The 15,954-nt window shown below is 40.9% G+C and overlaps 1 protein-coding gene across 1 annotated transcript; it reads left to right on the forward strand.

Annotated features, from left to right (window-relative positions):
• The first annotated feature begins 3,238 nt into the window (after window positions 1–3,238).
• On the forward strand, window positions 3,239–15,035 carry YIPF4 (Yip1 domain family member 4). The gene is made up of 6 exons (XM_035108265.2): window positions 3,239–3,488; window positions 4,841–5,003; window positions 6,102–6,273; window positions 8,007–8,084; window positions 8,633–8,746; window positions 10,381–15,035. Exons 1-6 carry the CDS (start codon window positions 3,383–3,385, stop codon window positions 10,516–10,518), a joined length of 771 nt encoding a protein of 256 aa, XP_034964156.1. The 5' UTR covers window positions 3,239–3,382; the 3' UTR covers window positions 10,519–15,035.
• Window positions 15,036–15,954: the final 919 nt, after the last annotated feature.

The following is a 15,954-nucleotide window of genomic DNA, read 5'->3' on the forward strand; positions in this document are numbered from 1 at the left end:
CATAGCCTGGCGGACAGGGGATAAACAATGCACTCAGATTTCTGTTGTAGACCTTTCTATGATGTAGGTATGATGTATCTGCTTTGCTTCTCAATATTCTCTGGTTGGCCTACAAAGGACTCTACAAAGGCTCCTGTGTACCCCATAAGGGAATAAGGGCAGATTTTGTTTGCGAGGACAGGCGGAGTCCTCCAAACCCCATTTAAAGGAAGGGTTCCCTGGCCCCTAGTTCACACACTTAAGCTGCAGTCCTAACGCCACTTACTTGGGAGTAGGCCTTGCTGACTTCAATAGCACTTTTGAATAGACATGATTAGGATTGTTAAACACTAGCCTACACTAGAGGAAGTGTTCCCTTTACGCACTAAACATTTTCCTGCGCACACACACTCACAACAGGGTGTGCACACCCTTGTGTTGCTCCTCTAAGTATATTAGTCTCACTTTACATTTGTCCATTTACAATCTGGTTTGGACAGACAAAAACTGACACTTCAGATCAGTTTTGTATTATTTAAATGTATTTGCCATATTGTTTGTTTATTTATAGTCTTTAGAATTCCTGGATATTCTTTCTTGTTCATGTCATTATAGTCAGCTTCTTCCATGGGACAAATTGTGAAGGATGGTCCATGAGTGGTCACAGGAACTAAACCTCCTTGGCCGGGGAGGGCGGGATACAAATAAAATTTGTTGCTGCTGCTGCTGCTGTTAAGCAAAAACCAACACTGAGTTAAAGGGGATTTATATTATTTTATTTATTGTAAATTTTCTTCCAAGTGGCATACATGACTCTGACCCCCCCCTTTTAGCCCCACAACAATCCTGTGAAGTAGGTTAGTCTGAGAGACAGTGACTGGTCCAAGGTCGCCTAGTGATTATATTTGCGTGCTATAAAGTGTGAAGACAATGTTCCGGCAGTGTGCCATTTGCTCGCCCAAGAAATTAAGTGACGAAGGTGATCAGCACATTCCAAGTCTCCACTGGTTCAGGGCAACTGCTGCAATCATATGAGGCAGGTCAAGACCAGGGTGACATGACTTTTCTGTGTAAGAATTTTAATTAGCAACAGCCTGGTAATACTCATAAGCTGCTGAAAGTTAACAATTGCTACTGTTTGGGATTTATACCAAAAGGCTGTTTCTTTAGCAATCCTCTTTCTCCTAAAAAGGAGATTAGACATTTATCGGATAGTCATCTACTACAAATATTACAATCCTCCTTCTAATCTTATTAACAAGCCTCTAAGGAGCATTAAGAACACTTTTATTACAGTTGTGGGAAATAGTCCAACTAAAATGAACCATAAAGCTGCTTATCTCTAGGCAAAGCCAGTATTTTATAACTGATGGGACTCCAAATGAAACAAAACAAAACAAAACTCTGAAAGCTATCTGAAGCTAATTTTGAAATGACTTGTCCCTGGAGAACTTCATTGAGTGCAATGTCACTGATACACAATTGCACAGTTGCCTTAAAAGCATTACAGAAAGCTTTATCTATGAAGTTGTTGTTGTTTAGTCGTTTAGTTGTGTCCGACTCTTCGTGACCCCATGGACCATAGCACGCCAGGCACTCCTGTCTTGCACTGCCTCCCGCAGTTTGGTCAAACTCATGTTCGTAGCTTCGAGAACACTGTCCAACCATCTCATCCTCTGTCGTCCCCTTCTCCTAGTGCCCTCAATCTTTCCCAACATCAGGGTCTACACCCAAAGCCAGCCCTACTATTAGGCAGAGAAGGCCTCAGGCAGCAAATTTTGGGTATCATGAAAGGGCAGCAAATTGTTATGTTATTTAATTGTTATGTTATTTAATTTACTTTTCTGTTTTTACTGCCAGGGAGAGAAGGGGTCCTTGTGGGATCTTCTGCTTCAAATATTCAAATAACCAGGCTGGTTTTGAGCACAATGCACAATGCACGGGATGAGGCACCGTTTGCTAATCTGCCTCAAGCAGCAAAATGTTTGGGGCTGCGCTGGTTCCGCTTACATTTTATCAGCCTAGTAATGAGTACTATAACTTATCCTACAGCTGGTTTTACAGTTGGCCCCAGTATATTTTTCTACAACTTTGCACAAACATTTATTTTTATTATTTATTAAATTTGTATATCACCCTTCATCCAAAGTTCACACATCAGTCCACTGTTTTTGAATTTACAAATGTCTTTGATCAGCAATTCTATTTCTGTGCATCTCTGGGGTTTAAATTTATCATATCCATCAAACAGATAACTCCTGTTTGCCCATCTCATATTGTTCTGTAAGAAGTTACTCACACACTGTTTCATACAATCCAGCCTGCGTACTGCTCAGACTGATAAAGAAAATGAGCTTGAATTTTGTCAACCAGGCAATCCTTTTGAGGAGAGTTGTTTTTCCTTTGCCAGCTTCTCCCTCTATTATACAGGTTGCCATATTTCAAAAAGTTGTTGAGTTTTTGTTTTGCAAATGACAATAAATATATCTTATATTATTGTATAGATGCAGGAAAGAACTTGCATGCATGAGCACCAACCCCCCTATAAATGCCCAGCTGGGAGCAAAGAGAGGATCATTTTGGAGTGAACTGAATGCCCCCCATGTATGCACGTTTTTCACGTCTGGTCAGCAAGCCCAAGAGGCTCAGTGGTTTAGACCACAGCTTCAAAGGCTGAAGTAGAGTATGTATACAGCCCAGGTGTGAAATTGAATCTAGGATGCTCAAGGGTAGAAAACACAGCTAGCCGCTGTACCTCAGTGGCAGAATATCTGCTTTGTATGCAGAAGGAAGACCTCAGGCTCATTCCTAAGCCTCTTAGCTAGGGCTAGGTAGGACAACCCCCAGAAACCTTGGAGAGCGGCTGCCAGTCAGTGCGCCGTAGACACCACCGAGCTAGCTGGGCGGCCAATGGTCTGACTTGGCACCAGGAGATTTCCAATGCAAGGCGTGGGTGTGGCCAATGACGCGCGAGGGAGGGAGCCCGAGGAAGGCGGAGTTAGGCCTCCAAGTGGCCGGATGCACTCGCATCCTCCCCGCCCTCTTCGCAATCGTCCACATCGAATCTATTTCCCCCTTCCTCATCTCTAGCTCCCATTCAGCCAATCACCGGGCTCGTTGGCCCCGCTCACCAATGAGATTTGTCGCTGAGGTGGGCGAGGCTACGGCAACGAGGAAGCACTTTTCATTTCGACCAATCAGAGAGGGCCTTGCTGAGGCCCAATCGGAAGGGCGGTCTCACTGTTGTTTTGTCCCTCAGTCAGGAAGAGGCGGAGGAGGCTGCGGTGGCAGCAGCGGCGGTGGCGGCTTTGGCTCGGCTCTCTCTGGGTTGCTGCCGACGGGCTTCCCGGTGGTGTCGCTCGCTCGACGGACCGGGCTTTCGAGGCTTTAAGCGGGCGGGGTGATGCAGCCTCCGGGCCCCCAGCTGCCCCCACGGCCCCCGCCGCCTCCGCCTCTCTACGCGCCCAACAACGGGGACTTCACTTTCGTCTCTTCGGCCGACGCCGAAGGTAAGAATTAGGGGTCTTGCAGTGGGAAGGAAAAGGGCGCCCCTTCCCGGAGCTGCGTCAGGGGCGGCAGCCACATTCTCAGGGTTGCCAGGCTGAATAAGCGGATGCCGTCGGGGTTCTTTCTGCTGTTTGGGTGTGGGAATGTGTTGCAGTGTAAATACTCCGCCTTGTGGCCCCCGCCACAGGATTTGCGTGGCAAAGGCACCTGGGTGCAGATGGGGCGTGTTTTACCCGGTTAAAAAAAGAAGCAGATGCAGATGGCGAAGGAGCTTTCTGATGGTGGTGTATGCAAGCTTTTGAATGGCAAATGAATAGAGAGCTAAATAAAATATGTATGTGAGATTGACCCAGTAGTGATGTATGGAAGTGAGAGCTGGACCATAAAGAAGGCTGATCGCCGAAGAATTGATGCTTTTGAATTATGGTGCTGGAGGAGACTCTTGAGAGTCCCATGGACTGCAAGAAGATCAAACCTATCCATTCTTAAGGAAATCAGCCCTGAGTGCTCCCTGGAAGGACAGATCGTGAAGCTGAGGCTCCAATACTTTGGCCACCTCATGAGAAGAGAAGACTCCCTGGAAAAGACCCTGATGTTGGGAAAGATTGAGGGCACTAGGAGAAGGGGACGACAGAGGACAAGATGGTTGGACAGTGTTCTCGAAGCTACGAACTTGAGTTTGACCAAACTGCGGGAGGCAGTGCAAGACAGGAGTGCCTGGCGTGCTATGGTCCATGGGGTCACGAAGAGTCGGACACGACTAAACGACTAAACAACAAATGTGAGATTGACAGGCCACCCACATCTTTGAGGCTTCTTCCTTTTACCTGCTTTTGGTAGCCTCACACTGCACACAGGGTTGTCTGGAGGGGGAAAATCCTGCCATGAGCAGGGGTGGAAACTTGTGGTTTGGGAATGACCAATTTTGTGCTGGGAAGAAATTGATTAGGTGTACGTGGACTATGCAGCACATTTCACACTCCCTGTCTTTTCTGAGAAGGCCGACTTCTGTATTTTCAAGAACCACTGTGCTATTTAGACAGTGGTCTGCCAAATTCTTTGGTGCCCAGATAGCACTATGATGCATATCTGATTCAGCAGCCCACGTCAACTTGCTTTGTTGATTGGGATTATTGTGGCACGGTAGGCAGTACAGTCTTGAAGGGGGTCCTTCAGACCAGCAGGAAAAAACCAATATGCAGTGCGTCAGCCAATATGCCACTTTCTATAATTTTGGTATATTCCACTTTTATATTCCACTTTTGTGGAATATATATATTGAAACCACCTATTTTGTAATAAGGAACTGTATTTTTGGCAGCTTTCTCATAAATGTGTCATTTTCCCTGTCAAGATCTGAGTGGCTCAATAGCCTCTGCAGATGTGAAGCTCAACCTTGGTGGAGGAAATGGGGAATTTATCAAAGAATCTACTGCAACTACATTCCTGAGGCAGAGAGGATATGGCTGGCTTTTGGAAGTAGAAGATGATGACCCTGAAGATAATAAACCTCTCTTGTAAGTAACATTACTCTGAGAGTCTTAGTTTAATTTTGTATTTGAAGTGGTTACTTGCTTTAGGTCAGTTTTGTGGGTGAATGGTGAACAAGGATGCAATAGGAAAATCATTTACTCTTCATTAACTACTGACTTTTGAATAAAGTGTAGACACAGATTATTTGTGTCTCAATCAAGAGATATTTTTTAGCATTATAAGTAAAGGTTAGAATTCAAGACAATTCATCACTATTAATAGTGGACACATTCTCCCATTACACTAACATGATCTGCATGAGCAGGAACAAGCAGCAATGAGTCTTTGGCTTCTGTACTCCCCTATCCTCTTCTTCTTGAATGAGAAAAGGACTTCAGAAGTTCTTGCTTTTCCACAACTATGATTTGCCATGTTCTGTGATGAAGAAACTGTGCCTAACTCTAATCAGCCTTAATTTCAAAGTAGCCAACTTCAAAATGTAGCTGAAGGTGGCTTGTTAAATCTGACAATAAGTTTGCACTTTGCCTCTCTCTTAATGAAAGCAACCCTGTTTTTGTTAGCACCATGGTTGTGGGCTGTTCGTTTATTGCATTGCCTCCTTAGGTTTCCTGCTGCAGTCTTCTTTCCTGAGGGCTAAGAGCAGAGTAAGGAGTCAATAGGTTCTTGTCCTGAGATTGGTAATTATAAAGGGCAGGCTAGAAATGTAATAGAAAGTAATAAATAGGGGGCAAATCTAGCTGTCAGGAATGTAGGATAAGCCTTGTTACTGTTCATCTTGCTGTTACAGAAAAGTGGCATTGCTTCCATATGTTCAGTAATAGCTGAGGTTGCCATGGGCAGAGAGCACTTTCTTTTCATGCTGTGATTCATATTTTTTCATTTCAGAAGCTGACTAGAATGCAAATATATTAAAATATTATTTTTATATATATTAAATATAAAACAATTTCATAATACAGTTATAATACAACATCTTAATAAACCTACACCAAAACACATATTCTCAATAGTTTACATGAACATGTATGAATATTCTATAAATCTCTGAGCTGCTTTGTTTTCTCGTGCTTAAATAATTTAAAAAGCATATTTAGAAAGTTGTATTTTTTATATAACTTTAGGGAGGAGTTAGACATTGATCTGAAGGACATATACTACAAAATCCGATGTGTCTTGATGCCGATGCCTTCTCTTGGATTTAACAGACAAGTAGTAAGAGATAATCCTGACTTCTGGGGCCCTCTAGCAGTTGTCCTGTTCTTCTCAATGATCTCATTATATGGACAATTCAAGGTGTGTAAAGGCCTTTATCTTAAATAACAATAAAGGTAGCTGAGATATCACATGGTCTTAGGCAAATATTCATTGAAAAGCATTTTTCTTGTGTCATGATCTGAAAGAAATGCACAGTTCTTAGAATCATAGAATTCTAGAATTGGTAGGGATCCTGAGCATCATCTAGTTTAGCCCCCTGCAATGCAGGAATTTTGCCCACAGGCGTCCCTAGGTGGGCTTGAACCACCAACCTTCTGGTTAACAGCCAGACACACTGATCCATTGTGCCACAGTATCTTTTGTACAACTTGACATATAACCAGAGGCAAATTGTTCTGGAAAAGAATGTGGGAATGCTATTCCTTCCTTGCTCTCCTTCCCCTAGTGATTCTTTATCTAGCCATGCAGTCCTGTGCATGCAACCATAGGGACATCATTGAAGGCAAAAACTCCTGAACACTCAGAATTCTAGCCAACAGATAGAGTCAGATGTGAATGCAATATTCCAGACTGAAGAATTAAGTGATCTTTTGAACACACTAAGCCAGAAAAGATACGAGCAACCCTAAGTCACCACCCCAATTTTGGGTGCAATTATTCCAGTGCACATGAATGAGCCCTATGTGGAAGGGGTTTAACTGTGGCAAAGGTGGGGCTTCTTCTCTTTATTTGTAGTTTAAAAGCTCTACCAGAAATTGCAGTAGAGCTCTGATGACTACTGCCATCCTTCCTTCACACAGTGCTGCTGAGAATTACATCAGTGTATTTTCAGAGGCGCTCTAGGGAGGAAGGAAGGAAGGAACAGCAACCGTAACTGTGTTTCTGTTGCTACATAGCTCTGGAGTACCAGCACCACCCAAGGAAAGTTTACAAGATTTAACGCTTTCTAATTTAGAAAAAAAGACAAAAGGGAGGGCATGATAAAGGTGTATAAATTGTGCATAGGATTGGAAGAAGAACAGAGAGATAAATTTGTCTCTTTTGATAACTAGAAACTAGGGCCATCCAATGAAGCTGAATGTTGGAAGATTCATAACATACTTCTCCACACAATGCATAGTTAAACTATGGAATTAAAAACACAAGTTGCAGTGATACTTTAAAAGTGGACTAGACAAACTCATGGAGGAAAAGGCTCAGAGGTGGCATTCCTCCAAATACAGTCATACCTCCATTTATGACCACAGTTGGTTCAGGGGAGCCAGTCGCTCCCCGAGGCATGCTTCTGCGCATGCGCGAAGCGCCAATAGAGCTCTTCTGCGCATGCTGCGCATATCGCTTCTGTGCATCCAAGCGCCATGGAAACCGGATGTAAACACTTCCGGGTCCGCGGTGGTCGGAAACCGAAGCGGTCGCAAATGGAAGCGGTCGCAAACCGAGGTTTGACTGTACCAGCTGCTGAGGAATATGAGTGGGGAGAGTTCTGTTGTGGTCATGTATGACTTAAAGGCTTCCCCTAGACATCTGGTTGGCCACTGTGAGAACAGGATGCTAGATGAGATGTGAGCTGGGTGTGATCCAGTAGGGTTCTTATGTTTAGCTGCAGCTTTTAAACCATAAGAAAAATCATGAACCCTTGCTGCCACAATGGTAAACCTCCCTTCAATGGTTGCAAAGCAGGTGGGTGGTGGGTGGGAGGGAATACCTGCTAATAACTTAAAGATGTTAGCTGAACTGTGTTCTTTCAAAATTAGTTGTTCTTGATGAAAGAAGATCGAGTATTGACAAGACTCTTTTAAACATTTCTTAAGGTGGTATCATGGATTATAACTATTTGGATATTTGGATCCTTGACAATATTCCTGTTGGCCAGGGTTCTTGGAGGCGAGGTAAGCACCTTGTGATAGTGAACTTGGTCACTGAACATCAAACTTGAATTACCTCAAAATTGGTTCTAACCATTTGCATTTTCAGTGTTACATCGCTTAATAATTTCTGATCTGAGACTCCTTTAGAAATAGTACTTCATCACTATTGCTTCCATTTTAACATTATTACAGCAACCTAGAATGCAGAATAGAGATGAGATTTGATTCTTTCCACTGGGGGCTTAGATCTGACCTTTGGCTGATAACACCAAGCATACAGGGTGGCAAAAGGGATTGATTGAAGATTTATGAGGTGGAATAACAGTGCAGATAATGTGATAGTTCAGAAAAAGGACTGGATTTAGGATGGAGAAAGTGTTGGGGGGGAATAACACCTGGAGGGCCAGAGGTTCCCCATCTCTAGACAAGCTGAAGAAGAGGGTTTGGGGGAGTTGCCATATAACAAAATGTTGACCTCGGGCTCAGGTTGAGAAGTCATCTGAATCTCTTGTTGAATCTGACATATTACTGGAAGGAAGTTGGTAACTTCATTTATTTCAAATTTGCAGGTTGCATATGGCCAAGTTCTCGGCGTGATTGGATATTCTTTACTTCCTCTTATTGTAATAGCACCTGTACTTCTGGTGGTTGGCTCATTTGATGTTGTTTCTACTCTAATAAAAGTAAGTTCACTATTTTGTTTGGCAGAATGGCAAAGCTGACTGAAAAATATGCCAGTTCATTTTTCTACAGTTTATAAGCAATAAATATTTTCTTGTAAGTGGAACCATGACTACTCAGCTAGTCCATATCAGCAAAGCATTGTTTGAAATCCTTTATGACAGATTGGCAACAGATTAGAGTGCTTAAGTTTTACAAGCTGCCCATGAGTATTGGAGTTCAGGTTTTGTTCTGTTTATATGTTGTTTTATGCAAAACAGATTCTGAATTTTGTTGTGTCTGTTACCCTATAGCAGGGGTCCCCAAACTTACGTTGCCGAGGGCCGGTGCTGCCAGCGCCAATCGTGCTGTGGGCCAGAGTACGTGGGAGCATGCACCCATACGCGTGTGCACACGCGATTTCCAGCACACTTCTTGGTCACCGGAACACCAGAAATAGCTTGTGCGCATGCACATGGGCCTCCTCCGACCCAGAAGCGCGCCGGAAATGACGCTTGTGCATGTGCACAAGCCATTTCCGAAGCTCTGGCGACCCGGAAGTGGGCTGCCACGCCGTTAAGAGCAAGCGGCAGCAGTGGGCAGTGCCGGGGGGGGCACATAAAAGAGCCTCGCGGGTCGCATCCGGCCCCCGGGCCTTAATTTGGGGAAGCCTGCCCTATAGCATGCCCATTCAACTCCTAAGAGACTGCGATCTACTCCCAGTATAAAAAACTGGCAGTGATCTACCCATTGCCATTAAGGATTGACCAGGGATGTTGAGCTTTTGGGGGGGGAAGACCACAGTTGTTGAGCTTCTTTGGGGGGGCTTTCACCACAGTTGATAAGCTTTTTTTAAAGGGGGAATGACATAAATCACTCACCTAGCTAACAGGACCAGTGGTCAGGGATGATGGGAATTGTAGTTCAAAACATCTGGAGGGGCGAAGTTTGGGGATGCCTGGCCAAGATAAAACGCCAGACACCACCCACTTGACGCAACGGAGGGACAGAGCGAGGGGGGTGGAGACATTCATTCTGCAGTTTTTTAAATCCCGCGATCAATAAGGATCCCACGATCGACAAGGAACACCAGGGGATCTACCTGTCGATCACGGTCGACTGGTTGAATATGTCTTACCCTATAGCAATCCAAAAACACTGTGATTTGTCTTGCATAGTTTGCCATTTATGTGGCTTGTAAACTGCCTTCAGTACAGTAATGTGGAAAGACAATATTCAAAAATTTAAATATTAGAGGAACTTAATTTACAATATTGCTTCCATCCACAGGATGGCACCATTCCAGTGAGCAATTATTTCATCTGATGCAAAAGATCACATGACAACTGCAACTTTCACATTAGCTGTGGAAGCTCACAGATTTCCTAATGGTGCTTTCTTAATTGAATGCGACAGCTGTCTGAAGCACCCATGTGAACTGATCTGTCATTTCAGTCACTAAAAGGCAACAAGAAAAACAACAACTTGGAATGCCTTTGTGAATAGTTTCAGCTCCACTGATTTTCAATAGGCCTTGATTTTTAAGTCCTGTGCTTGGTCACAACTGGTGTTGCTTGTCTAGATATAAATATTGCTTCTGGGGTTTGAGGAGGTTTCATGCTATGATAACATTTCATTTTCTTATTTTTTTTCTCAGCTTTTTGGAGTATTTTGGGCTGCATACAGTGCTGCTTCGTTATTAGTTGGAGAAGAATTTAAGACCAAGAAGCCCCTCCTAATCTACCCCATCTTCTTATTGTACATCTATTTTTTGTCCTTATATACTGGGGTGTGACCTGCAGTGTTGGCTTTGGACAGGAACAATGTCTTAGCTTGCCATGAAGACTGATGAAATGTTGCCTGATTGAAAATACAAAAGACTGTGTCATATCTGGCTGTCAAGGTTTTAGTGGTAATCCAACTATATCTGTGTATATTATTTAAGCAGTTTTAGTTACATTAGAGATTTATAACAGAGTTTTAGGTTGAAGACTTAATAGATTTTTATTGAACAAGGTGAGAATATTGTGTTTATAGCCTGAAATTTCGGAATAACAGTTTGTTACTTGTGCCAAATGCACAAGGACCATATGATTAGTACATTAAATTGAAGTGGAATTCTGATTACTGTTAATAGTTCATTTCTTTCAACACAGCATTTTCTGTAGATATATTTATGAATCAGTCCCTATTGTTCAGACTAGCCTGTAACCAAGACATGACCCTTAATGTGGTGCCTTGCACACTCTTGATTTGGCCATTACGAATTCTGACTCTTAAAAGTGTTTTATGTGCATCCGTATGTAGGTTTAGGTTATTTCCTTGTTGAAGCAGGGTCATAGATTCATAACAATTTGAGCATCCAAATGTTTGAATTATTCATTGTTTTTTGATAAAATTGTATGTATGCCATAGAACATTTTTACAGTGTTGATTTGGAAATCTTTATGATAGTGGTGATAAATGGGGAGAAAGGTTTAAATAAATCTTACAGTTCTGAACCAAATCTTATAATGGAATAAACAATCCTTCTCCAAAACTGTACTTGTTTTTATAACACCTTGTTTTGCTGTTTTGACCTATTACTAATCCGTGTGGGGTAATGTACTACTACTTATGGTAAAATGGCACTCCTTAATATGAGATGATACCTGATGAAGAATGGCAGCAGTTAGATTTTGATTAGCAACAGAATTAAACTTGTGTTTTGATGACCAGGATAATTTTGAGTTGGCTTAAGAATATTATGGAAATGGCTGTTTAATATTGGGCTCAAGATTAACTTTTCCCCACCAAGAAGACTTGAAGTTATAGTCTTAACTACAGGGACTTATTTCATATGATTTAGCATTTCTAAAGTACACCCTTAGTCCATGACACCTATGGCGCTCTGTGCCCATAAGCAGACTAATTATGCATATCATCTGCTGGATTGGGAACCCCAGGCACTATTCAGATACACATCTGAATAGGAATACTTTTAGCACATGTATGCCTTTGAATCAGATTCACCTTTGGATGTACATCCCCACCCACATTCTTAGGTAAGCAGTCATGTGCTAATAGGCAATGTCGGTTGTTACTCATACTTGGAGTAGCCCGATTTAAATGAATGAATATTGAATCCATTGATTTCAATAGGTCCAATCTGAGTTACTTGGTTGGACATTGCCCAATGTGTTCTCCCCATTTTTAAAAGATATGAGCTGGATCAGAGCCCTTGACAATTGGGATTTTAAAAAATGAACCTTGCAAAACTGCTAGTATATTATCAAACTGTTTTCTTGGTTACGAAAATAACAACAAAAAAGGCTACTTTAGCAGCTGATCAGCCTAAAATTTCTTTAGACTGGGTTGTTTAAGTAACTGTTGAGGTATTTATTGTTTAAATTGAATTTAAACAAATTAAACAACTGAGCAGTTCTTTCTATGATATCAAGTTTCTAGTCTGGATCTTGCACTAAACCATGGTTTATTGAACCATGACAGTGTGTTATGTGTGAATTGTGTCTAGCAGCTTAACAATGGCTTTTTATGATTTTTTTGTTGGCTTATAAACCTTGCTTTCTTTTAAACATGGATTGGCATAGTTAACTTTGGTTTGTTTGCCCACCTCACCCCAGATGCTCACCAAACTGCAAAAGCACAAGGCCAAGAGCAGCTGGAAAATAAATCACTTGGAGAAACAATCCATGGTTTGATCATCTTTAGGACAAATTGTGGTTAACCTGTTTGTTAGGCAAACCATGTGAAGCATGCCACTGTATGTATGAATCACTTTGCCTGTGGGGTTTTTTCATTATTCAACTAGGCCCAAATTATTACTGAAAAAATAACGTCTGGGTTAATTCCTAGCTTGGATGTACTGTGTTAATTATATCAAGAATGTATTCCATAATGAGTACTTTATTGAGATGTTGCTAAAGGTTTTGCCCTTAATCTAAAATATTACCTAATTTCAGTAGATCATAACTTTAGTAGAGCCACTTCCTATATTATAATTTTCTATGTTCCAATTTTCTCACGTTGCTCTTGCAACTCACCCCATCAGCAGAACCAAGAACATGGGAAGGCTTCTATGAAAGCTTCAGAGGTGCCTTCCATGAAGATGTTTATGTAAGAATCTAAGAATAACTTGATGAACCTAATTAATAGAATAACCCATGTATAAGTGATAAATCTAATTATAAGTTTTCTGAAAGTATATGCTAATAGTTCCAATTAGCATATGCTCACCTCAGTAATCCTGTGGTGACAGTTCTTTTTAGAACCATGTATGATTAAATGGCCTAGCGACAATCAATTGGCATTTTTTTAAATGAGAACTGTATATACAAATGGAAGTACACAAAATATTGCTGCTATTTAAAATGTAAATTCTAGCATTGCAACTTTTAATAACCATTTTAATTACTAATATTGGAGCCCAAGGACATGGACTGAAGTTCATTTTTATAGTTTACAGTACTTGGAATATGCAGTACAGGGAGTATACAGTACAGAACAACAATATGACTCTCGACTAACGGGGAAAGATAAAATGCAATAGCCCAGTCTTTTTGAACTCACGTGAGAACAGTAAACATAGACCTGGTATAATATCTAGCTCCTTAAAGCTGTTGCTGCTGCTTTCTTAAACTTGTACCCTAGAAGACGTAGTGTGATATCCAACTTAATTAGTAATATCAATCAATTTCAATGGATCTATTCTAGGTATGGCTAATATTAGATATTGTGCTCAGTTTGGATTAAAGTGTATATTTGGGGTGTGTATTTGGATTTAACATCAGTTTGTATACACATGAGCCGAACTACATAATGTTTCAAAATATATTTCACCTCTGCATATGCTATGCAAAGAAATGGTTGGTATATTTAATGGTTCTAACAGTTTATAACAAATGAACCTCTTTTCATTACATTTGATTACTATTTTTAGGCTAGGCATATGTAAATACAGTAAATGTATTTTATAAAATTTGGAATTAAACTTGTTTGCACAATATGTATGAAGCTTATTTGTACTCATTAAACCTCCCAGCAACAGCATCTTCCCCTGCTCCAGTCTTCCCAATTCACTCCTCCAAGATCTCCATACCTATCCTGTTTAAACTTGTGCATTTCTAAAAAGTAAATTATTTTTATAAGACTATTGATAACACAAGCTTTTGTGATACCTGAAAACATGTAACATTTCTGTTTGACATCACCTCGGAACAGTTCTGCCATGAACTTCTTTTCTGTGGTGATAGATGTGGGTACTGCAGTTTGATAAAACCCGCTTTGCTTTCATATTAAATATTTTGTCCTTGGGGAAAAAACAGTACGTTTGCAACACAATTCCCCTCATACTTTTATATACATGACTGTTTTAAGGCGAAGATGCCAAAACTTTATTTTTGAATTGAGGAAGCGTAATATTTTCATTTGCTATTTTTTCCCCTATATACCAGAAAAATCTGATGATTGCTTTTTGGTCTTTTAAAGCATACATTGCTGAAGTTCATAATAATTGGTAGTATCAGCTAAATACAAATTCACAAGCAACTAAAACAAGTACACTTTTCATAGTGCATATCGTGGCATTTTCCTACCGTATATATTGCAGTCAGGAGTCCTTCGCAATTGATGGCAGTGGTTTAAGTGTGCCCAGCAGCATTCTCTCACCTCTCATTGAGAGGTAGGACTCTTCTTACCCTCATGTTTTCTGTTTGTCAAGTTTTCCTTGTTTTGTATGGATACATATTGAAAATTTGACCTAGTGCCCTTCTACTGTCAACCTGGGGAGTGGAAATTTTTGCCTAATAAATGTGCCAGTTACACTTCACGCAAGGAAGCAGCTGCTTATGTTTCCCTGCTGCTGAACAATAGAAACCCTTTTGCCTTAATACAAACGTAGACACAAGTCCATTTTGTGTTGATACACTCATCAAAAACATGCCAGGATTCTGTAAAAACTCACATATGGAGAATGCATATTAGAAAGGTCAAGTGGATATCACTATAGACTGGATTTCAGAAGCTCAAAACGAGCATTGGGAATACTTCCTTTTGTTACATTATTAAAGATTGCTCTGACTTGGGTGGTAAGAAAGGAAAGGGGACAACAATTGTACTGTATTGTTTATGTTTTATTAGTAATAAATATATCTAGAAATAGTGGAACGTGGTTGGAAAGGGGTTCTTGAGAGGCAAGACTGCTTGCAACATAAAACTGAAAACTAGGTTGGAGATAAGACTGAATAACTTGTAAACTTCACTATCACCATCAGTGTTTCAAATGAATGAAACAATAAAATTTCTTAACATTCACCATTGTGTTTCAGTGTTAAGTGTGCATATTTGTTTTCCTTCCTAGAACTTATTTTCTGGGCTTACCGTATCCTAATTTTCTGTTCAGCCTTGTAAGAACTAGTGTGGTTTTCTCACAACTGAATAAGTACAGCAAGGCAACATTTACATGGGATTAGAAGAAACAGAGTCTGTATCAGGTTGTTTGAAAATGAAGTACTATATAATTTTATATTCTGCAATTCGTGCAAAATTCAGTATTGCTATTTTATATAAAGATAAGCCATATGTAAGCAAGTATGTACACAGGCGCTCAAAATGCAGCAAAGCTGATAAATTTCCATTACTGAAGAGAAGAAAAACCAGTGTTTGGAAACAAGATGATGCTAGGCACAATTAAGCCCTGACAGCATGCCACAATGAGTTTAGAAAACAGCTGCAGGCTCAGTCATATATCACTCATGTTTATAAATCAAGGGTAAAATTATAGGCCACGTACAATTTTTTGATCTTCCTCACAGGAAAAACTAGAATTCATGATAACCTAGAAACCAAAAGCCTAAATAAAAATGTGTGGAACATGCTCTGAGCTCAAAAGTAACAGACTAGGACTTGCTGTAAATGTTCATAAATCCTCATTTCAGTATTATTTCGCCTGCAGTAGAACAGGAAAGGAAGAAGCGATATGGCGGTATCTGGAGACAGGTGCGGAAAGCATACCAAAGTCAGTCAGTCCAAGGTGCGGTTTTCTATTAACTCCCACCCCACCTGGGTTGGGTATTGTGTCCCCACCAGAGACAAGCCCATCCATGCCACTTATGAAAATAAAGGAAACCCACGTGGCGAGTGTTTCTGCCCTGGCTTTTTGGGGACGATCCTCCCTCATGCTCGGCTGAGTTTATAAGCAAGCCAATATTTTATTCCCGGAGGCCACACAAAA

This window comes from Zootoca vivipara, chromosome 3 (genome assembly GCF_963506605.1).
Source record: "Zootoca vivipara chromosome 3, rZooViv1.1, whole genome shotgun sequence".
NCBI classification, from domain to species: Eukaryota; Metazoa; Chordata; class Lepidosauria; order Squamata; family Lacertidae; genus Zootoca; species Zootoca vivipara.

Bases quoted from the DNA above. Each gene is read 5' to 3' on its own strand.
- YIPF4 (XM_035108265.2), top strand. From the start codon at position 3,383: ATGCAGCCTCCGGGCCCCCAGCTGCCCCCACGGCCCCCGCCGCCTCCG. The intron at 5,004-6,101 runs GTAAGTAACATT...ATATAACTTTAG, and splicing joins GAAGATAATAAACCTCTCTT to GGAGGAGTTAGACATTGATC. The intron at 6,274-8,006 runs GTGTGTAAAGGC...ACATTTCTTAAG, and splicing joins CATTATATGGACAATTCAAG to GTGGTATCATGGATTATAAC.